The following is a 25569-nucleotide window of genomic DNA, read 5'->3' as shown; positions in this document are numbered from 1 at the left end:
GAGTATTGTAAATAATTTTAGGCCTTCTGACAATGTAGACATATACGATCATTTCAGTAATATGTTAAAAAATAGTTGGTTTTTAATATTTCCTCTCATTTATCGTATAAATAAGTGTTTAATGAAGGTGTATTTCCACAGGTGTTAAAATTGTCGAGAATTGTGCCCGTTTGTAAGTAGAGACAGTGAAATTGCCCCTCAAGTTATTGCCCACTATCTCTGACACAAGTTTTATCTAATGTTTTAGAATCCATCATCTAATACCAGTTATATGATTACGTGGAATATAACAACATTTTTCTGTTGCACAATTCTGCTTTAGGAAGAGCAAATCTACTGTTAATGCTATTGACTGTTTGATTAAAAAAAGCGTTTATTGCTTAAGGATAGAAAAACTTGGCTCACGCTACTTTGTGGGATCTTAGCAAGGCTTTCGACTGTGTAGAGCATGATTCTCTTCTCCACAAATTCGTTTATTATATAACCATTAACAACAAAGTAGCTAACATTTTTCAATCACTTAATGACCATAAACAAATTGTATGTATTGGGAAGGAGAGATTGCAGATAGCTGAAATTAAGAGTGGAGTTGGTTCGGTTTTGGGACCTTCGTTGTTTATTCTAATAATAAATCATTTGTCATTTTATATTATAACCACTACATTCTCTACACTGTTGATATCACTTTTTGTCATTTTAAACTTTGATACCTTCAAACTATGACTAAAGACACCATATCACAGGTGGTATTCTGGTTTCGAGCCAATGGATTTCCAGCTCAATGAAAGTAAAACCCAACAAATTTTATTTGGTTTATGAGATTTGTCAGTAGAAGTTTAGGTAATGTTAAGTTTTTAGGTATTGGCATTGATAGTAAAATGTCTTGAATCCACACATTAAGTGTGCTTGAACAAAGTTGTCTGAAGTGGTGTATTTGTTAAGAATTAAAAAAAAGTGTATCTGACTTTTGATGGACAAAAGATAACTAAATTTCATTTAGCAGAAATTGCTAAAGGTCTCAGGTGATGGTTAATTCGTTAAAAGGAGTTTAGTATGGTTGCGTAGTTATTTATCTATTGTATAGAAGATATTCACGATAAACAGTATTAGTTGGGAAGAATCAACTGAACAAACACAAAATATATATTAAAAAAAAAAGAAATTAAATATTTACACAGCTATATTATGGCCATTTACGGGATATGTCTGTATGGATGGTTAATTATGGTGAGAGAAGCTACATGATATCAGTAAACTGAACGGTATTTTAACATTTTTGGTAGTCATGCTAGCTGGCATGAGTCTGTGCGGTATTTTCAATGTACGAGCGGTATGCCGGCGCTAGTTTCTAATGCGCGTGGGATCGTAGGTGGTGATGTGATAGACTTTGGATGCATGTCCAGGCGTATGGACTTTGGCGAAACTCGGAGGTGCCCATGTGTTGTGTTGTTTACAATTGCAACTAAAACAGCGTGGTTAGTGAGATCGTCATGGGATCGTTTCGACATCGTGTAAAAGGAAAAGGCAAGAGATGGAAAAAAGGTCATAGTTCCAGTTCAAACCCGGAAATTCAGAAGCATAGAGATATTGCCAAATCTAGGTTCTTTCAGGAAAATTTGGGTATGTATAATCTTTAAATTAAGTTTGTGTCGCCCACGTTACCATATTCCCGTCAGATGCATTTTAAAAATATTTATATTTGAAGAGTATTTATTTAGAGAAGGATTTATGCGCGAAATACACGTTCAAGTAAGAGACAGAGGTAAAAGTACTTGCTTTACTGCTACTGGCAGCAGTTATTTTGTGTCTCTTTAGTGTATGCTACTTTTGTTGTAGTACAACGTAGATTTGAACTTAAAGCTGTGGATGTTGTATTCAGCTTCAATGTTGACGTTTGCAGGTTGACAACAAGCGATAAGTACGGTTTCGCAGCAGTGCCATACGGGATAGTACTGCATACGTGATCAACATCTATTAAATATTTTACTAAAACCTTTAAATTTCTTACTGTAAACAGAGTTTAATTTGGCACTAAATTCAGTAGCTGAATGTGGCATTTCTTGCACTAAATTTACTTACTGAGTATGAGATAGACATGTTCAAATAATTTTTCTATAGCAGTTCAGCTCAGGAAAACATTTCAGACAGTATATTCCCTGATTTAGCATTGGCAGAAAAACTTGTTTGACTATGCACTAAATATTCTTTACTCTGATGCTACTGTGCATCTTCAGTGACATCTTGCCTTGTCATTAACACCCGTGCAGTTGTGGGTTTGGATAAGCTGTTTCCTGAGATACTCCCTGTCGAATGTTAGAAGGCTTGCGTGACTTGCCTCACATCAGCTTTTCCAGTGTCTGTGTAGTTAAATTAATTACATTTATCAAATAGCAACTGCCTTTAGCAATGTTGTGACTCTTCGTATATTGGATTTGAACAATGATTTGTAATAGTAAAGTTAATTATGTGTACCTCCTTCATTGCCCGACAGATAATGGTACAAGATGTGGTACAAATTTGAAGGACATTGTTTCAGCCAACATTGTTTATAGAAAAATAGATGCAATATGTCACATGAATCTAAACCGTATGTGATTAATACAAGTTGTGTTGTCCATTTAAGCAGCGATTCCTACGGATCACACATTTTAACTTGACATTGGAGCAGAGGATGCTGGGAGTGGAAACTTGTGAGTGGCTCCTTTTCCCTGGGAAGCCAGATTATAGCTTATCAATGAAACAAACATGTAATAGGTTAATGTGTTACAGAAGTTAACAGCAGTTTGCTAGAATGACCGGGTACAGCCTCTTTGGTCATTTTTGTAAATAATATTATCAGTCGCTACAACCAGACATTAATAAAAATTAGGTTGTAGCGGCAGCCGCTGAGCTGAGAGGATGCGTAGCAGAGCAAAAGCAGCCCTTGTCTGATAAACTGTAAATTAATTTAGTCTTTGGTTTTTTATCACGTTCTTCTGCAAAAAAGTTAATCGCCGTGTGTACTTTACTGTGTAGACTAGTGGTTAGAAAATTAATCTTTGTTTTTGTTGTTACATAAGTCTTGTGAGTATCCTTGTGTAGGGCGGCTTCCTAGTGTAAATTTTACTGTCATCAGAAACTCCGTCATGCCACTAAGTATTAATTTTGTGCTGGTAGACAGCACACAGTTTAGATAAGTGCATTCTAGTTTGAATATTTGTCTTGTGCAGTAACTTTTCGGCAAACAGGATTTCTAATAACAGGTATCTGTAAATACATCAACTTCAGTAGAGAAATTTATTTCTGTTTAATAGCTTGTGGTCTTAAGAGTACAGTGAGAAATCTGCACATCAAGTTTTAGTGTTACTTTATTCTCCTTTGGTATATTTTCAAACTCAGTAGCACCATTTGAAACCTTATATCTATTTTGTACACAGTACGATAAGGCTAGGGACTGTACTTGTTGTGAGTGGATACAAAGAGAGTTGGCTGCTTTCCGTAAACAGTTGGAAGCTGTGTTGGCTACCATCAGCACGCTTCTAGCTAATGCTCAAAGTTGCGGTGACATTGGGATGCCAGTGACAAGACCTGCAACACCTTTGGTGCCACTGGAATCCTCTGGTGACCTGGATGTTGTTGCGGCTTCTGATACACCACAACTGACCGGTCCGTCCTCAATCCAGAGTGGGAGGCAGACAGTGGTAGGTTCGCGTGTCACTGGGTGGAAGTCAAAAGGGGTAGCAGGCCATGCGACTGGCTCCCTACATCTTAGCAACAGGTACAAGGTGCTACCCAGTGTTGATGATAACTCTGAGCCAGCACGAGATGTCTCTTCTGTTGGGCCAATGGTTGATTTTCCTGCACAGTCTGGACAAGTACAGAGGGTGGGTATGCTAGTCATTGGGAGCTCCAGTGTTAGGTGGATGACAGAGCCCCTCAGAGAGATAGCAAACAAGGATGGAAAGAGTTCCAGTGTGAATTCGGTATATTTGCTGGGAGTTCTCATCCGTGATGTGAAGGAGGCCCTGCCGGCAGCTATTGATCAACCGGCTGCATGTAGTGGCACATGTCGGCATGAATGACGCTTGCTGCTTGTGTTCTGAGGGGGTCAGTCCATACCAAGTGGTCCAGCACTGGTTGCTTGACCATTTCAGAAAAAAATTATATTTGCTGGGTGAATTCCCCAATGTTTAGTACTCACAAAATATTTTTTAAGAAAATTTATTGTTTATTATATTAAAATGGCGGCCATATTTGTTCCAGGCCGCATGCATTTTTTCGTATTTGCAAGCATCTACATTTTTTACAATTATTCAGTAGGGATTTCCTAAGCCTTTCAGATAAAATGCATTTAGTTCACCCACTCTGGGCTACAAATTGACATCATTATCACTTAGCTGAATGTATTTTTAATATACTTTTAATAGTTCAAAGTTATCAGCCACAAATTAAAAAACTCAATTTTTAACAGTAGTTTTCCGAAGAAAGATCAATTTCTCAGCTTTAATATTTTTATTGCTATTACACTGTATAGTATAGTTACTTTTTATAGAGCGTCAATGGTGAGTAGCTTACACTTAAAAGAAGACACTATTTTAAAAAATGATTTTTTTTTTTATTTTTCCATTTTGTGGCCTGCAATATCTTTGTTGGGGGACCAGATAAAAATCTGAAAATTTCACTGTTAATAGACCTTTATGATATCAAACTTCAGTATAAATTTAAACTTCGAGATTCAATTGGAAGTTATGGAAAAAAGATTACAAACAGGAGTCAAAAATACGTTTTTTAACATCAGTGATATCTGGTAGGCTAATCAAATAAAGTATACCAGTTGCATAATGTAGCACACCGCATTACACTAACTAATGATTATTTGTCGAAACAATGCTGTGGAAATTGTTTCAGCAGGCTAACAATTGCATTTGCAAGCCTATACAAGTCTGATTGTTGTCTTCCACCTTACACCAACAATTGTCTGCTCACACTTACTTAGCTAGAAGTTCTTGAAAAATGGTGTCTCAGTGTTCTTTTGGTGTTATTATTAATGAAGCATGTCATAAAAGTGTGTATGGAGTGTATCCTGAAGACATTAAAGTTTACAGTGCAGAATAAAAAGTGTTGTTTTACTTAAGAGTTGGCCCAGAGGTCAAAGCAACATGCAAGTACCATGAAATGAAATACTTAAAAAATTTCATTACCTTTTTGGTCAGTCGTGCACAGACAATGGGTGACACAGTACAGAAATGAAATGATGACAGTCATTAAATCATGAGAAGAGTTTTTGAAGTGTTGGTGGCTAACCTTGAAAATCTGAAAATGCATCATTTTATTGTAAAAGCTCAAAGTAAATTTTTGAAAGACAAAAAGCAAATCTTGGCAGCTGATGAATGCTTAGTTCTTGCTGACTTTTTGGAAAATTATTCCTTTGTTGTTCAAGATGAAGTACAAGGGCACCACTGGGTAAACAAACAGGCCACAGTTCATCCATTTGTATTCTATTATAAAGAGGAAGATAAACTAATTAGCCACAGCTTTGTGTCATAAGTGACTACCTTCAACACAACACTACAGCGGTGCACATTTTTCAACTAAAATTAACAAACTACATTTAACAGCATCACCCTTCCATTAAAAAAAAAACTGACTTAATTTTCGGATGAGGCAGCAAGTCAATATAAAAACAAAACAAAAAAAATTATTAACATCTCCTTTCATAAAGAAGATTTTGGGTTTGGTGTAGAATGGCACTTTTTCGCTTCATGCCGTGAGGAGAATGCTTGTGATGGTTTAGGGAAAACAACAAAGTGAGCTGTCACAAAAGCAAGTCTGCAGCGGACCGATGACACTCATATCATAACACCTCAAGAAATGTTTGAATTCTGTAAAAAAACATGTCAAAGGAATTACCTATGTTTTTTGTACAATGTGAGGAAATATAAGAAGTCTATGACAGTGTCTTGAAGGAAAGGTACAACACTTGATCTTTTCATTGTTTTGTACCCCATTCACACAACTCACTGAAATGTAAGATCACATCAACTTCGCCTGATAATGAACTTCATCAGTGTGGAAAACTAGTACAACTGTTCTTCAAAATAAAGACATAATGGCTTGTGTTTATGATGAACAGTTGTGGATAAGCGAAGTTGATAATATTAACTATCAAAACCAAGATGTACATGTTGTATTTTATCACCCTCCAGGACCAAAGACGTCTTTAAAATATTTGAGAAGGATCAAGTCTGGATGCCACTTAAAAGTGTACTAAGGAAGTTGTCTCCCATGGAATTTACCACTGTGACTGGGCAAACTTGTAATCTAACACCCAAACTGAGTGAACAAATTTCTCAAATGTTCAATAAGCGATGTACTAAAAACAAGTAACAAGAGAACAATATAATGTAACTAGTAGGCTTATTTTCAGTAAAAAAGTAAGTAATCATAAATATGATTAAATTATATATTGTAACTGATATATTTTATTCCATAAGCCTAGATATCGCATAAGTTAAAATCCGTATTTTTGACTCGTGTTTGTATTTTTTCCATAACTTCCAATTGAATCTCAAAGTTGAAATTTATACTGAAGTTTGATATCATAAAGGTCTATTAACTGTGAAATTTTCAGATTTTTGTCTGGTCCCCCAACAAAGATATTGCAGGCCACAAAATGGAAAAATTTAAGAAAATCCATTTTTTAAAATAGGCCTAGTGTATTTTTTAAGTGTAAGCTGCTCACCATTGATACTCCATAAAAAGTAACCATACTATACAGTGTAATAGCAGAAAAAATATTAAAGCTGAGAAATTAATCTTTCTTCAGAAAACTACTGTTCAAAAATTGAGTTTTTTTTTTTAATTAGTGGCTGATGATTTTGAACTATTAAAATATATTAAAAATACATTCAGCTAAGTGATAATGATGTTAAAATGTAGCCCAGAGTGTGTTGAACTAAGTGTATTTTATCTGAAAGACTTAGGACAAACCACTACTGAATAATTGTAAAAATGTAGATGCTTGCAAATATGAAAAAACGCATGCGCCTGGAACAAATATGGCCACCATTTCAAAATAATAAACAGTAAATTTTTTTAAAAATATTTTTGTGACTGCAAAACATTGGGGAATTCATCTAGCAAATATAAAATTTTTCTGAGATGGTCAAGCAAGCAATTATTTTTTTCTTGGACCACATGGTATGGATTGACCCGAGGCCATCTTTGGCTCCTTTCAGCAGTTGGATGATTTGGTGAAGGCAATTAGCAATGCATGCAGTGTGCAGGCTAAGCTATCTATTTGTAGCATCATACCCTGGGTTCATTACAGTCCTCTGGTTTGGAACAGAGTGGAAAATCTAAACCAGCGGCTCAGACAACTCTGCGACAGTATTGGGTGTGAATTTCACTACCTCCGCTATCAGATGCAGAATTGTAGGGTTTCCCTTAATAGGTAAAGCTTGGACTACACGCAGGGAACAGCTGTTAGGGTTGCAGATTACGTGTGTTGTGTACATGGGGCTTTTTTAGGTTAGAGAACCCCTCTCTTGGAACCAAAGAATATTGGCCTATTAAATCAGCCACAGGGACCTCAAAGAATCTTGGTCCTCACAGATCAGAGGTATAAAAGATTAATATGATTTTAGTAAACTGCAGGAGCATCCAAGGAAAGGTCCCAGAATTAGTATCGCTTACTGAACGTTATAATGCACAGATAGTACTGGGAACAGAAAGCTGATTGAAACCTGACGTCGATGACAACGAAATCCTAAGTTCAGATTGGAATGTTTATCATAAAGATTGGTTAGCCACCAATGGTGGTGGTGTGTTTATTGCAGTAAAAAATTCGATAAAATCTAGCGAGGTTATTACAGATTTCGAATGTGAATGAATCTGGATGAAATTGAGTATCAAAGAACGGTCAAAAATGGTGATCGGATGCCTTTATAGACCATCTGGGTCAGGATCTGTAGTTGTAGAATGCTTCAGATGGAACTTACAGAATATTATTAGTAATTTCCTAATCATGCTGTTGTGATAGGGGGTGACTTCAACTTGCCAGGTATAGGTTGGGAGTGTTACGTCATCAAAACTGATGCCACAGACAGGGAATCATGTGACATTGTTCTGGATGTCTTGTCCGAAAATTACTTTGAGCAGATAGTTAGAGAATCAACTCGAGAGGGTAATGTCTTAGACCTCCTGGCACAAACAGACCTGAACTTATTGAATCAGTCAACGTGTCAGAGATCATAAGGATGTGACAGCATCTATGACGGTAGGTCCTACAAGGAATGTTAAGAAAGGTAGGAAGATATACTTGTTCAGCAAGGGTGACAGGATACAAATTTCAGAATATCTCAGCAATCAGCATCAAATACTCAGTGATGAGAATGAAGATGTGGAGGACAACTGGAAAAAATTCAAAGACATTGTTCAATGTGCTCGACAAGTACATTCAGAGTAAGGTTTTAAGAAATGGGAAAGATCCACCATGGTTTAATAGCCCTGTTAGAAAAGCACTACATAAACAAAGAGCACTTCATCTCAGATTCAAGAGAAGTAAAAACCTATCTGACAAACAAAAGCTGCACGAAGCAAAAATGAGCGTAAGGAGAGCAATGAGGAAAGTGTTCAGTGATTTTGGAAGTAAGATGTTGTCAGCCGACCTGAATAAAAACCCTAAGAAATTTTTGTCATGTGTTAAATCAGTAAGTGGGTCAAAATCATCTGTTCATTCTCTCAGTGACCACACTGGCACAGAAATGGAAGATAATGGAGATAAGGTCAAAATACTGAATTTGGTCTTCCGAAGTTGTTTCACCTGGAAGATCGTAACACTGTCCCTCCTTTCAGTCATCATACGAACATCGAAATGGCAGATATTGAGATAACCGATCACAGAATTGAAAAGCCGCTACAATCACTTAGCTGTGCAAAGGCTACCTGTAAAATTCTATAAAGATTATGTGAAAGAACTTGCTCCCCTTTTAGGAGTTATGTGTCATAGATCACCTGAACAATGAAAGGTACTTAATGACTGGAAGGCCATGAGACAGATCCACACAATTATAGACCTATATCGTTGATGTCAGTCTATTTTAGAATTATGGAACATGTTTTATGCTCAAGAATTATGATGTTTTTGGAAAATGAACATCTCCTTTATACAAATCAACATGGATCCCGCAAACAGAGATCCTGCGAAACTCAGCTCGCTCTGTTCCTGCACGAGATCCACAGGCCACTGGACAATGGCGCTCAGGTTGATGCTGTGTTCTTTGATTTGAGTTAGGTATTTGACACCGTCCCACATTGCTGTTTAATAAAAACAATACGAGCTTATGGAGTATCGGAGCAAACCTGTGATTGGAACTAAATCGACAGATGTAAAGGTAATATCCGGAGTACCACAGGGAAGTGTGATAGGTCCGTTGATATATATATATATATATATATACTAATAGAAAACATTGGATGCAGTTGTCTGTACCAAAGTAGCAACACTGGAAGATAGTAAGAATTGGCAGAATGACCTGCAGGGAATTGATGAATGGTGCAGACTCTGCAGTTGGCCCTGAATTAAAAAAATGTAACATATTGCACATACATAGGAAAAGAAATCCACTACTCTACAGCTACACTATTGATGGCAAACAGCTGGAGACAGCGTCTGCTGTAAAATATCTGGGTGTAACTGTCCAGAGCGGCCTTAAGTGGAATGACCATATAAAAGTGGGAAAGTGGGAAAAGCAGACACCAGACCCAGACTCATTGGAAGAATCTTAAGGAATGTAATTCATCTGGCACTTTTTTGCCCTATTCATGAGTGTTGTTCATCTATCTGGGATCCCTGTCAGGTATGACTGATAGAGGAGATAGAGAAGATCCAACGAAGAGCGGCATATTTTGTTATGGGATCGTTTAGCTGGCGAGAGAGCGTTACAGAGATGCTAAACAAACTCCTGTGGCAGATGGTACAAGAGAGGCATTGGGCATCATGGAGAGATTTAGTATTGAAATTTCGGGACAGCACTTCTCAGGGGGAGCTGGACAACATATTTCTTCCCCCCACGTACATCTCGTGTATTGACTATAGGAGATAATTAGAGTCAGTACAGAGGTTTACCGACAATCATTCTTCCCACGCACTATCCATGAGTGGAACAGGGTTGGAGGGATCAGATAGTGGTACCGAAAGTACCCTCTACCACACACCATTAAATGGCTTGCAGAGTTTGATGTAGATGTAGATTCACAATGGCTATTTACTGCTATGGTGCACAAAACTGTTGTGTGGGTAAAGTTGATAACAAGTGCAAGCATTGCAGGGTGGCATGAAGTCGCTGACTTACACTTATCAGAAAGTGGCGGTCTTTATTATGGCCTCTTCACTGAAATGTGTTTGTTATGTTGACACTAGCGTATTTAAAAACATGTTATTCTTATGTATGTACCTTCTTATGTATGTACCTATTAATATTCTTTTATACTCTCTGTGTATGACTGATTTATTTGGCACATTTTAGGTTGCTGATGGATTGCAGTTAGTCAGAAGTGATTTCACACATTTTATCACATTCAGATTTATGTCTTTTGTATGAAATGAAATGTCGTGTGACTATGGCCTCCCGTCGGGTAGACCGTTCGCCTGGTGCAAGTCTTTCGATTTGACGCCACTTCGGCGACTTGTGCGTCGATGGTGATGAAATGATGATGATTAGGACAACACAACACCCAGTCCCTGAGCGGAGAAAATCTCCGACCTAGCCGGGAATCGAACCCGGGCCCTTTGGATTGATAGTCTTTTGTATGATTGTTTTCAACACGTTAAATTCATGAATAGTAATGGAACTTGATCACTTTTCTGAATTGATGTGGTAGTAGGGCCTATCTCCTACGATATGCCAAAATAGAAGTGAAATTTAGTCACATAATGTACCAAGTGAAATATAACACTGGTTTTGGTACTTGACTTTCTGGGTGAGTGGAATTCAAATCTCTGTCCAACATGTGATTTACGTTAACCAACTTATATGCATTACTACTGCTGATAGTCATGATTCCTTCAAAAAATCTGTCCTTAGCCTCATACATAATCTGGGCTAGGACTCCTGCTCTAATGACATTGATGATGACAGAACATTATAAATCCTACTCCTCTCATTTCCAGCCAGATACATGAAGGCTGCAAATCTGTTATCAAGAGGGTCAAATTCTCATCCTCTGGAGATTCCTATCAGATTTTTTACTATTTCAGTTATGTCTCTAAATACCGTAGGTGTTTTTGCCATTTCTATCTGATGCACATGTTGAAATGCAACTCAAGAAACAAAATCAAACTTTTAAATAGTGCACTCTCCAAGTAGACATTATTAACAAGCAAGGAACTTGTAAGCAGTTGAAAGTTACAATCCATTTGGCACCATTATTTCATCTACTAGGTGGTAATATGTAAGTGTCATCATATCCTAGTGCATTTTAGTGAGAAACTTACAAACCTTTACATTATTTTACTACAGTGGATAAAATTACCAGAGCCAGGAACAAAAGTGTGTCATTAGAACTATCAAAACAGTAATATTAAATGTCAGTTACTGTATGCAGTCAGTCTGTGGATTCCCTGAGTTGTAATCAGTGAAATGTGAAAATTGTGTGGCGGTTGGTATGACTCCCTTAGGCTCAATTAGTGGCACCTTCTGGAAGCCCGTAAGAGCAGTGCTCTACCATCTGAGCTACCCAGGAGGTAGGAGATGAGGTACTGACAGTAGTAGTGTTCTGAGGATGGGGCACGAGTCGTGCTTGGGTAGCTCAGATAGTAGAGCGAAAGGCAAAGGTTCCGAGTTAGAGTCTCGATTCGGCACACAGTTTTAATCTGCCAGCAAGTATCAGGATAGACACCACCTGGAAGTGCAGCACAGAAATTAAAACAAGGATAGCAATGGCAAAAGAGGTATTCTATAAGAAAATGAGCATTTTCTGCAGCATTCTGGACAGGGAATTCAGGAAAAGACTCATAAAATGTCTTGTATGGAGGGTTCTTCTGTATTATGCTGAAACATGGACCTTGAGGATGAAAGACAGGAAAGGCTGGAGGCTTTTGAAATGTGGACATGGCGGAGGATGGAAAGAATAAGTTGGATGGACAGAGTAAAAAATGAAGAGGTACTGAGAAGAGTGGAAGAGACAAGACAGTCACTAGATGTAATAAAAAGAAGAAAAAGAAATTGGATTGGGCATATATTAAAAAAGAATGACGAACTGATAAAAACAGTTTTAGAAGGTTATGTAGACAGGAAAAGGAAGCTAGGAATGAACAGATTTCAGATACTGGATGACGTGATCGATGGTACAACATACTGCAGCCTTAAGAAGGAAGCATAGGACTTGGAAGAGCAATTGAATGGAATGGACGGTGTCTTGAAAGGAGGATATAAGATGAACATCAACAAAAGAAAAATGAGGATAATGGAATGTACTCGAGTTAACTCGGTTGATGCTGAGGGAATTAGATTAGGAAATGAGACACTTAAAGCAGTAAAGGAGTTTTGCTATTTGGGGAGCAAAATAAATGATGATGGTCGAAGTAGAGAGGATATAAAATGTAGACTGGCAATGGCAAGGAAAGCATTTCCGAAGAAGAGAAATTTGTTAACATTGAGTGTAGATTTAAGTGTCAGGAAGTCGTTTCTGAAAGTGTTTGTATGGATTGTGGCCATGTGTGGAAGTGAAACATGGACGATAAATAGTTTGGACACGAAGAGAATAGAAGCTTTTGAAATGTGGTGCTACAGAAGAATGCTGAAGATTAGATGGATAGATCACATAACTAATGAGGGGGTATTGAATAGGATTGGGGAGAAGAGGAGTTTGTGGCACAACTTGACTAGAAGAAGGGATCGGTTGGTAGGACATGTTCTGAGGCATCAAGGGATCACCAGTTTAGTATTGGAGGGCAGTGTGGAGGGTAAAAATCATAGAGAGAGACCAAGAGATGAATATACTAAGCAGATTCAGAAGGACATAGTCTGCAGTAGGTACTGGGAGATGAAGCAGCTTGCACAGGATAGAGTAGCATGGAGAGCTGCATCAAACCAGTCTCAGGACTGAAGACCACAACAACAACAACAACAAGGAAGCAATGGATTGCAGAAAATGGAGAGGCAAAGGACCTGCTAATATAGCAGAAAATTGATGATAATGATATATCTCTGGTTTGGTTTGCCAGCGCCCATTAAAAACCATGTAGCTTACATTCTGAGAAGATTCTTTTGAAGGCCTATAATTTTGCTGGTTTTGCCAAGCCTTTCTTTAGCTTTACTATCTGGCAGTAATGTCAAGGGCTATTATAAATAGATTACGGTTTTTCCTGTCAATATCTGTAAGTACATGGTCTAAATCTGAAGTTGTACTTTTTGATACACTTGTAACAGTGTTAGCCATTTATGCCACTCCAAAACAGCTCAAAATGTTTGGGAAGCTATTACTAATTTCACCCTCAACACCTATGTTATTATTCATGTTTCCATATGTTACCAGTATGTTATTTTTGGGGGCTGCGGGCTTTCTAATAAAGTGAAATGCGTTGTGGTGTGCCCTCAGTTACATACCCTCTGACTCAAAGTTGAAATATTAAAAGTTTTGGCTGGTTTCGTTATCTAGGGGCTGGGATATATAGTTGCCGCATTACAAGCCAAATATTGCAGAGTCTACAGTATACAATACGAATATACACATGAATTGAATGGTCGAAGGTTTCTGTTGCTCGGCAATTGTGAATTATGAATGTAACGTATAAATTTATAAATGAAAGATTGCAATTAAATAAAATCTCCAGGTACTGTCTTAACGACTTTAAATGGTGAGTACTATAGTAGAAGTACTTTGGAGAATCCGGTATATTTCTGCAAAACACTTACTGGTGTTGATGGTCCAGCAAATAAATAAAATATAAGTGGAATAACGGGGAAGCAGTAGATTCCTACTTCACGTAATTAGTTATGAACAACAACATAGCTCATGAGATATTCACTTCTGAATGCATACTACGTCTTCACTGCAGAAGCCACGGAAATCACACAAGAGCACAGGTTGTCACTCCGAAATATTTCTATCCTCCACGACCACACACAAAACTCCACACTCTACTAGTCTCTCTCATGACCATCCATCCATTGCACCGTCACATCTAGCACTACCTTTGTCCTGTCCCGTCTGTTCTCCCACTTCCATCGAGTCTCCCCATTCACAAGTGCTGTGATTGGCTAGAGCGCTCCCCCCATGTCTTCAAGCCAGTGCACACTCACAAACATAAAACACTTTAGAAATACTGGATTTACATTTAAATGACGTGAAATTAAATAAATATTCCTACAGCTGGACCATAAACATGCTCTAACACACATTATTAAATACATAAATAAATTAGATACACATATATCAAAGGAATAGCAAGCGAAAGTAAGTCAGTAGCCTAATGTGTCTGTGCTTTCTAAAACACAGTAAATAATTGACCAATTTCTTCATTAATAGCATATATTGGGTATAAACAAAGACATACATGAATGAATGTATTTATAAGCATGCTGCTACCGTTTTTTCGTGTAACTGTGTAGTACTTACGGCCTGACGCGATCGATAGTAATCGGCCACTTTGACCTTCAATAACTCATGTACTATTGAAGTTACATGCCTGTTATTTATACCAATTTAGGTTTACACTAATAGCTTTCTAAAGACATGTCGATCGATGAAATCGGATGAACCGTTTGGATTTTGGAAATTCGTTGCTGGGTGTTACTTGTGTAATTTACAGTCAGATACTAAACTTTAAACTAATAAAGATATTGAAAATCTGATTGCACCATCAGAATCGTTGTGCAAATAATAGTAATGTACATGTTTATTTTTGAGATATCATGATTCATCTGGCTACTATTAATTTCCATATGAACTCCGAAACGTCTGCCATTAAGGTTTTACAAAGTCCGCCATCTTTGGCTCTCCCGGCATACAAGTCTCTTTCATCGACACAGCGTCACCAAGGAATTTCCAGCCACTGCATGCTTGACCACACACTGGGGCTACCCCTGTTGTTCAGCTAACGTTCGGCACCATGTGGCCGCTGCCGGGCCTCGGCTTACCAAGCAGCCCATGCAGCCATGCCAACTCCGAACTTAGATTATTTCCAGGGCGCCATAACTCGCCCGTTACCTCACAGGGCTGAGTCTCTTTCCAAGACTTCTTTTAATTTGTTAAAGAAAGTGCTCACCACTACCTAGATGAACGGTACACACACGGAATGATTTTCTTGGATGTCTAGTATTGTTAGTTCTACAGCTGCCAATTTAAAATTTTTACCTTCACTAATTGTTATTAGATCATCTCTATATCTAAACTGTGTACCACCTCTGATATAAATATGATATTCCCCACCCATTAATGTAGCTCTACAACCTTCACAGCCCTTCCATTCTGACTAAAATCTTTCTCATATGTATAGGCTCAGAATAAATTTCATCTCTCCTTTCTTCTTCCATTGTTTTGTGGACAGATAAAACCAGAAGTAAAATGTCAGATGTGTTTAATGCTTTCTGTAGTGAAGTTAAGTTTGCTTGGTGTATGCAGCCTTATCTGAATAGACATTATTTCTGACATTTAAGTTACACAAACATTGAATCGATGTTGTTATATTTGATTTTCAGGACAGAGTGGATTGACAACTGAGGCACTTAAGAAGCATGATGCATTCACAACAAAAATGGATACCGAATCTTTGGTGGCTGGAGATTTTGAGGAAGGGACAATTGGAGGAACGTTCAAGACATTTCAGACCTTTGCAAGTGACTGGAGTAGTTGCAGTAATATATCATTTAGTCGGTAAGGGTGTTCTTTCATTGAGTACAATATGCGTTTCATACAAGGTTAAATATTAAATTCAGATAAATATGTTGCATTATTCAGGTTTTCAAGACAAGGTATATGTGTGTGTGCCTCAGCATGTGAAGAACTTGTGGGTTAATGTTTGCTGTGTAGACTAAGAAGAATATCATTCAGTAGTATAATATGATGTTTAACACTGTTAATAAAGCCATAGCAGGCACTGAATGAAACATATTTGCACGTTCAGAAATTATTCCAAAGCATTTACTTACATAGATAAATTGTCTGGAAGATTTAGAGAGCTGTGAAAAGAAAGACATCCTCTGCCTATCTGAACATCATATAACTGCAAGGTTAGAGATGTAGAACTAATATGGGTGCAGAATGTGAGTTCAGAGCCGGCCAGAGTGGCCGAGCGGTTCTAGGCACTTCAGTTTGGAACCGCGCGACCGCTACGGTCGCAGGTTCGAATCCTGCCTCAGGCATGGATGTGTGTGATGTCCTTAGTTTAGTTAGGTTTAAGTAATTCGAAGTTCTAGGGGACTGATTACCTCAGATGTTAAGTCCCATAGTGCTCAGAGCCATTTGAACCATTTTTGTGAGTTCAGAAACATTGAAACAATTGCATTTTGTAGAAATGGGCACAAAGAACTTAGTGCTTGTGAATTAATACTGAGAAATATCAACAATGTAGGAAGAGACAGATTGCTACTTACCATAAAGAAGACACGTCAAGTTGCAGACAGGCATGGTTAAAAGACACTCACATATTGCTTTCAGCCACAACCTTCATCAGTAAACACACACACACACGCACACGCGCGCGCACGCACGCACGCACGCACGCACACACACACACACAAGGCAAGCACATTTAATGCACGCACGACTGCCAACTCCACCGTCTCCGTCCCGAGATGCTGGAGTTGGCAGTAGTGTGTGCATGAGGTGTGCTTGCCTTGTGTGCGTGTTTCTCTCTCTCTCTCTCTCTCTCTCTCTCTCTCTCTCTCTCTTACTGACTAAAACTGTGGCCTAAAGCTTAGTGTGCATGTCTTTTAATCCTGCCTGTCTGCAACTTGACTTCTTTACAGTACATAGCACTCTGTCTTTTCCTATATTGTTAATAATCCCACCTGGAGTTTCCATTTTTGGAATACTGAGAAATGGTTCACTTTAAGTTGTAACTGTGTATAGATTCCCACTGGGAACTTCCAAACTGTTTATGAGGCATATGAATTCCTTACTACACTCTGCCAAACAACAAGCTGTTAATAGTCCATTGATTTTAATGTAGATTTTCTAAAGGTTCTAGTAGGAAAAATTGCCTGGAAATGTTGTTTTTTCTCCTATGGTTTGACTTCGTTAATTAAATTTCCAACATTGATGAATAAAGGCAGTGGTGCTCTGATAATGTTTTCTTTGGTGAACCATGAAGCAAGAAAATAACTGTACAGGCCCCTAGCCAGCAAAAAATGCTCTCTCTGATGATAGTGCATAATTAGCTGCAAGATAGTGCCTCCCAGTATAGATTTCCTTCAGTGGAAATCTTTCCAGGAGATTCTTCAATCCCTCTAGGAGTCTGTTTTGCATGACACTTCGTCTTTTTGATTATTTTATGAGAAAAGCTGTTTTCATATGATGATATGAATTTTACATAGGATGTATTAGATTTAATGCCATCATGCAGTAGTTGCACATTGCAAAGATTTTAAAGAGAAGTAACAAAAATCAAGGAATGTCACATTATCTCAGAAAGAAGTACGGCTGACAAAATACATAAAACATAGTGAAGTCAGAGACAGGACAACAGGTCACAGAGCAGGGTAATGTTACTGTTGATTTAAATCGACAGGCCAGCAAGTATGTTTGGTAATCATTTCTTAAATGTAGTAGAAAATGTAGAAACAATCATTTCAATAGGAAAATCAAAGCAGTATGCTGGAAAATGAGCCCTCATAAAATACAGTTATAAAGACATTTCAAATACTTCTGAAATTAAGAAAATTATATATTCTCATTCAAACATGAAAGATCATGTGAATTTGATGGTGTCTTCAACAGAGTACTAAAGAGCTGTTCTCATACAATAATGTATGTATTGTCTTTGCTGAAATATGTTATGCGTCACTAATTCAGGGCATTTTTCAGCAAGATTGAAATATGTTATTGTTAAGCCCCTACCTAAGGGAGGTGATACGAAAGAGAACAGCAGCTACTGACACATTTCAGTACTCACATTTTCCAAAATTTTTGAGAAGGTGATGTACTCTAGTATAGTATCCTACCCGAGAAACATTAATATCCTTAGTAAATCATAATTTGAATTTCATAAAAGTGTTTTATGTGACCTACCTAAAGACACTTAACTGTGTTGGTTACAATATCCTCCTAGATAAACTGAAATTTTACAGAATTGATGTTATAGCTAACAAATATATGTCACATCTAACCTAACAGTTCAAACAATGTAAGCAGGGGAGAGTCTTCTGACTAGGCAGTAATCGCGTAAGAAGTTTCAAAAGGCTCAATCTTAGTTCCGCTATTGTTTCTCGTATATATAAACAACCTTACATCTAATATGCAGAATTGGTTCTTTTTGCAGAGCACACCCAATATAATCAAGTACACACCTGTTTAAGGAGTTATAATACTGACTACTGCTGTGCAGCCTATATATTCCCTCGTGGAGTACTTTAAATAACCCATTGCAGGTTCAGAAGGAATGATGATATACATAACTACAATACTAGAAGATAGAATGACTTTCACTATTTTACATTGAGGCTGACTTCAGCACAAAAAAGGGTACAAGGTGCCACCACCAAAATTTTTGATCATGTAGCTATTGATATAAAAAGTATGACAGACAGCAAACTTAATTTGGGAAAAAGCTGAAAAAGTTAGAAGTTTCTCCTTGAAAGCTCCTTGCATCCCATTGATGAATTTCTATTGCTGTAATATGTTAAAGGTTTTGGAAAAGAATTATTAATTCACATCTGTATACAAAAGCTACCATTGCGAATGGTCTGCATAGCCATTTACATTTTAGTGTGTAACGACTTGCCCTTTCATTATGATTAATCATACAAGTGTTCTATGGATTGGGATGGTGCGCCAACATTTTTCCACACAAGTGACTCACCATTTAATGACCTCATAGTTTGGTCCCTTTCCACTCCTTTAAGCCAACCATGGCTGCTATTCAGCAACTGTATACTGGTTTCAACATAGGATTAAACAGACAACCGGTTGCTCATAAACGGTAGGTACATTGACCTAGGTTTCAACACCTACTAGGGGTGTCTTTTTCAGAATAAATGTTGCTAAATCCTATAAAATAATACATAGGAAATGAGGTATGATCAAAAACACATTAATCAAGATGACAATTTTTATCATGCACAAATGTTACTTACCAAAAATTACATTGCTAAAAAGCAGTAGTCAATTTGGAACAGCTACACTCCTTTCAAAAGTGAACTATAACATTGTAGCCTTTGCCACATGTGTCCAGCTGGGAACATCATCAGACTGATCAGACCAGTGGCTTACATTGCTGCCATGAAAGCAATAAGAGTTGTGCTGCCTACTTGGTGTGGACAGTAACATGTGCCCATTTGAAACATTATATCAGAAATACTTGGGAAAAAAGACAATTTTAAAAACAATATACAAAGAGAACTTAATACCTTTTTGAAAATACACAGTAGTCAAGCAGATTAACTATAATAGCGCCATCTTTTAGTCTTTACAGAAACTACTATTATGTAAAGAAGAGAACGAGTAGAAAAAAATTTTACAAACAACTGTACAATCCAGAAAATATTTCCATGGAGGTAACTTCAGCAGCACATATCTGTCATCGTCAATAGCAATACAGGGGTCGAAGTATTATGAAAAAACTAGCTTCGCTTGTGAGTTAGAAAATAATGACTGTCAGCTTAATTACTTGGACCTCAGTATTGCTATTGACGACGACAGACTTATATTCTGTTTTTTTTGAAAAGCCACTAATATAAATCAAATTGTGCCTGCTAGTTCGGTGGATACTCATTCCCATAAGAAAACATTTTTCCATTCAGCCTTTCATCATGCTGTCTCTATGCTTTTTTCACCTGACCAGCTTAATGAAGAGGTGAACATGATAAAAACTATTGCAGTTAATAATGGCTATGATCCCACATTAGTTGAAGATCTTCAAAGTCAAAACTGACGCTAAAGGGACCACTTCAGGCAGCAGTGCTGTTCCTGATAGTAACGAGTTTAAAAATGTTTTCTCTATTATTTCTACACTTATTGTAAAATTCATCATCTCCTGATTAAAAAATAGGGATTCAAAGTTGCATTTTCCATGAACAATAACTTGTAAAAAAATTCTCACGTACAATCTCAGGTCCACAGTTACTCCAATATACATAATTCAGGAGTGTATAAAATCACTTGGGATATGTATTCCATTTATTAAATAGGACAAACTGGAAGGTATTTTAGTGGCAGGTACAAGGAACATTTGTTGGGAGGAAGAGGCACTAATGTACACAACTCCACTGCTAATGACCAGACACAAACTGAAATGCATTGAGAAAGAAAGGTCATAGGCTCGATGTACTCGAAGAGCTAGAGATTTTTAAGCATATTTCTAAGAATGATGGCTTCATTCTTAGAGAACAACTATGTAACAAAAATTTTTCCAGTGGTTTCAATGCACTGCTCATGGACTTTGATTCCTCTTTTACTATATTTTCCCTGCTTCTGATTTCAAAACACTGTTCTCTTCTAATCTCATAGATATGTGCTACTGAAGTTACCTTCATGCAAATATTTTCTGGATTGTACAGTTGTTTGTAAAATTTTTTTTCTGTGTCATTCTGTCCTTTATGTAATAGTGATGTCTGTAAAGTCTAAAAGATGGCTCTGTTATGCTTAATCTGCTTGACTGCTGTGTATTTTCAAAATGACCTTAAGCTTTCTTTGTGTATTGATTTTAAATTAACTGTCTTTTTTTTCTCAAGTATTTCTGTTACAATGTTTCAAATGGGCACATTACTGTCTGCGCCTGATAGGCAACGCAATTTGTATTGCTTTTGTGGCAGCAATGTAAGCCACTGAGCCAATCAGTCTGATGATGTTCCTAGCTGGACACACTTGGCAAAGACTACAATGTTATATTTCACTTTTGTCAGGAGCATAGCTGTTCCAAATTTACTATTGTTTTTTAAGAATGTAATTTAACGTAAGTAACCTTTGTGCGTCACGAATATTGTTATATCAATTTATATGTTTTTGATCATATCTCATTTCCTATGTATTATTTTATAGGATTTAGCAAAATTTTTTTCTGATGAAGACATCCCTAGTAGGTGTTGAAACCTAGGCCAATGTACCTCCTATTCGTGTGCAACCGGTTGGCTGTTTAATCCTATGTTGAGCAATATAAGTATGAACCAGATGTGGCTTGAATTCAAAGAATTAGTGTTGACAGCAACTGAGAGTCTTATACAAAGTGAATTGATAAGAGGCAGAACAGATCACCGTGTTACACAAAACAGGTCAGGACACTTTTGCTGACAGAATGAAGAAAGCATGCCAGATTTAAAAGAATGCAAAGTCTCCAAGGACCAGACAGATTCAGGTCCAACAGGTGGAGAATTGCCTCCGCCCTGACCAGCGTATCAGCTTGTTCATTACCACTAGTTCCCGAATGACCAGGGAGCCACTGCATGTATATCTTGTTGCTTTCTCCTGGTCTAACAAGGGATTCATGGCATTCTGCAACGATCTTTGACTTCACTGCAGGGGCTGAAAGAGATTTCACAGCTGCTTGGCTCCCTAAATGAGTTCAGATGCTCTGATCCTTTTAACACCAACATAAATTCTCCTCCATGCAGTCTCTGATACTGAGTATACAAGGTGTGATTCAGAAGTTTCAAAACAGATTCATTTCCGAGTAGGGGAGCGCGCGCGGACTGGTTCCGCTGGGTGGGGGAAGTAGTGGGGGGCCTCAGGGAACGAACAGATGCTGCGGCAGTTGCCTCCAGAACCCTGGAGGGTGCACATCGCTTGCAGCATGAGTGCCTGTCATTGACCTTGGTCGAAAAGTGGGAGAGGCGAAAATGGAGCAGCACTTGGAGCAGCATTATGCGATTAAGTTTTGTGTGCAACTGAACAAAACCGCCATGGAGACTCTTGGTATGATTCAAGAGGCCTTTAAAGAAGAAGCCATGTCCCGAGCAATGGTTTTCATGTGGCACAAATGTTTCAAAGATGGCTGCGGGAATGTTGAAGACGATGACTGCTCTGGGAGGCCATCATCAAACCGAACGGATCTAAAATGTGGATAGAGGGTTGGAAATTTTAAACAATGATCGTCATGTTAGTACTAGATTAATTGCCAATGAACTAGGACTGAGTCAGAGTACGGTGTGGAGGATTGTGACAGAGAATTTGATGATGCGAAAAGTGTGTGCCAAACTGGTGCCGAAAGTTTTGTCAATGAATCAGAAGAAACGACACATGACTGTTTGCTAGGAAATGCTCCACTGGTGATGAGACCAGGGTCCACAAGTACAAGTACAAGTTGAAGTGTCGAAGCTCAGAGTGGCACACTGCTTCCTCGCCGAAGCCCAAGAAAGCTCACATGAGCAAGTTGTGTGTGTGAAGTGCATGCTGATTGTTCTTTTGATGGTAAAGGAGTGATTCACAAGGAGTTTGTTGCTCTTGGAAAGACTATCACAGGTGGCTTTTACACTGGAGTGCTCCACCGCTTGAGGGATCGAGTTCACTGCGTCTGCCCAGCGATCGAGGACGATTGGATTCTCCACCACGACAACGCGCCCGCTAACACGTCACACGCCGCCACCAAAGTTTTGGTCAAGTTCAACATGACAACACTGCTGCAGCCACCCTACAGTCCCGATTTGGCTCCAAGTGACTTTTTCCTCTTCCCTCGAGTTAAGACAGGCCTAAAAGGGAAGGGATTCGACTCCATTGATGCCATCCACCAGGCTTCGATGAGAGCCCTTGATAGCATGATGCCCGAGGCCTTCCAGAAGGGCTACGAACAGTGGAAGACGCGCTGGCAGCACTGTGTTGATGCTGAAGGATCATATTTTGAAGAATTTTAGTCTGCTGTGCTTAAATGTCCAATAAATTTCTAGTTCTGAGTTAAGTCTTGAAACTTTTGAATCACACCCTGTATCTGCCTGGAATACCATATCCAGCATTCCTAAAGAGAGTGCATATCTAGTTTATGCTGTATACCCTGGTCCCAGCACTTCTACCTATTTTCAGTCTGTCAGTAAACCAGACTCTGTTTCCTGAACGGAATTGTGATTCATACTTCCACTGCTCCCTATTTCCAATTGTTATGCTGAAAGGTTTGTTGAAGTAGATGGAAGCTATTGTGTAGTCAACTGGCATTTCCCCAACTATTTATATATTCATCACTTTCATTATGTTAGTGTGGGAGTCTAGGTATTCTAAAGTTTCCAGTTTTTAACCTGTATGCCCTTCCACTGCCGCCATGGTAGCCCAAAAATATGAAAGGTGCATGCCCAGCACAATCTCAGTTTCAGCAGTGGGTGTGCTGCTGATATACCTGTTATGGCTAGCAGTTAATCTCTACACCTTCCAGAGCTCCTTAGCAGCCACCTTCTGTTCTACTTTATTCCACTGTGCTACTGTAGCTCCATAAATTGTCATGGGTCTCATTACAGCGGTGTATATCCAGTACATGCTCCTGGGACTTGGACTCCAGTTTTTATCACACGCCCTTCTAGTGCACATGAGAGCACCTTTTGCCTTGGAGCTTGTGAGAGATCCACATTAGTTTTGCAGCCGAGGTTACCTCTAGTTACTTTGCTACCCCTTCTACTGATAGAATTCTGCCGAAGAGATTAAGATTCCAGTACATTTGGATATGCTTTCTTGTGAATGGTACTACAACTGGTTTCTTGGGACTAATCATTAGGTCCTGTTTCCTACGTAAGCTTTGGACAATGTTCAGAGCACATTTTGCCATTATTATAACATATTGGCAAATATGCCAAGTATTACTGTGCCTAATTCATTTGCATTTCCTTGCCAAAGTAACCTCTGGCTTTTCTCTCTTTAATGAGTCCATTCACCTGTAGGTTCCACAGTAGCGGGGACAAAACCCTACCTTGTGGACACCATCGGTGATGTTTATTGCCATTTTAATATCATTCAAGGTGGCTTCTTTTATTCATTCACTCAGCTCGGTCTTAGTCCACCCATATATAGTGGTCTTAATGGCATGCTCTTCTGCACCTCTACCCTTGGATTCGAAAGTTGTGTTGCTAAAAGTCCCCTCAAGACCCAGGAAGAAGCAGAGAGCAGTTTCCTGAAAGTGTAAAGCTTTTTCCACCTCCCCAACAAATAATCGGTGAAGTGCTATTTCACATGATTTGTCTGGTTTATGCACAAATTGGTTTACATGTAGAAGACCCTCATTTAACCTCCTTTCCCTAACATGCACTTTAATCAGTTTTTTTAAAAGGAAGGACAGAGTGATCAGTTTCGTACCCTTAGTGTTGGTATGATGAATTCTGTCTGTGTTTGGAATTGAAACAATCTTCGCTGTCCTCCAAACATTAGCAATGATTTAGAGCCAGAAAATTTCTATCTAGGACTGGTGTCTTCAATGTTTGAAACTTTCCCACTGACCACTGGACTTGCTCAGAGTCCACACATTCTCTGGCAGATTTCCAGGCCTCCCATTGCTGCATATCCTCTGTCAGATTGCACTGAGGGAAGCGAGTCTTGAGGAGCACATGCAGAGTCTAATGTGCTGTCCTTGTATCTCACCATCCTCCTTCCTTAGTGTGCCTCCTGGATTTGTAGGTATTCTTGTAAGGATTTTATGAAACTGTAGCTGTAGCTTCCAAGTCCTCACTGAATGCCTTCCGAGATAATTGTTTTACTTACTTAATAGTAATACCAGTATTTTGCACATTGTCCTTCACTTTTTGCAAACTTGAACAGCCCTCTTACCTGCTTCCTTTGCAATCCAACATTGTTGGTACACCAAGGTACATCCTGTTGGTGCACTTCTTCGGGAATTTGACCGTTTTATAAGTACAGAATTAGTTCATGATGGCAGATGTGCTTCATCATGCCGTTTCCTCTGATTGTACTGATTTTCTTATCAAAATTTCAACTTCAGAAAAGTGAGTGTTTGTCTTTCCTATATGAGCCCCCTGTCTGTTTCCCTAGCACTCCTATACACCATAGCATAACACCCAGACTTAATCAGTCTTCTTTCAGTGTGCCTGTCTGCCACTCAGCACTTCCTCTATGTGCTGAGTAGCAGTCTGTTCTATTTATATGTAAAATAAAGGAAAGGCAACCACTCACCTATAGCTGACCAACTTGTGGTGCAGAGAAACAATTGACAGAATACAGTATTTACACTAGCTTTTGACCTTTTACTTTTTCTGTAGCAGAGATACACACACTCACATATGTGGTGGCGGCAAGAATGACTGTTGATGGCAATTGACAGGGTAGGTGGAGGTAGAAGAATGCACAAGGTGAGAAGGAGGTAGTGCTATGGTATAAGGCAGGTCATTAGACAGATGAATCAGTGGCTACACAACATGACAAAAGGCGATGAGAGGGTAGACGAAGCCAGGGATAGAGAGAAGGTGAAAGCGAGGGGAGGAAAGGAGATGAAGGGAGAGATGGGGA

General features: G+C 38.5%; 1 protein-coding gene across 1 annotated transcript in view; it reads left to right on the top strand.

The window, feature by feature from the left end:
* Positions 1–1403: 1403 nt before the first annotated feature.
* LOC126473917 (RRP12-like protein) overlaps positions 1404–25569 on the top strand; it is a 144655-nt gene continuing 120489 nt past the window's right edge. Inside the window, exons 1-2 of the mRNA XM_050101272.1 lie at positions 1404–1620; positions 15684–15858. Of these exons, the coding sequence (XP_049957229.1) occupies positions 1491–1620; positions 15684–15858 (305 nt within the window). The 5' untranslated portion in view covers positions 1404–1490. The remainder of the gene's footprint in view (positions 1621–15683; positions 15859–25569) is intronic.

This window comes from Schistocerca serialis, chromosome 4 (assembly GCF_023864345.2).
Source record: "Schistocerca serialis cubense isolate TAMUIC-IGC-003099 chromosome 4, iqSchSeri2.2, whole genome shotgun sequence".
NCBI lineage: Eukaryota > Metazoa > Arthropoda > Insecta > Orthoptera > Acrididae > Schistocerca > Schistocerca serialis.
The sequence above is the reverse complement of the archived record's forward strand: the minus strand, read 5'-3'. Positions and strand labels throughout refer to the sequence as shown.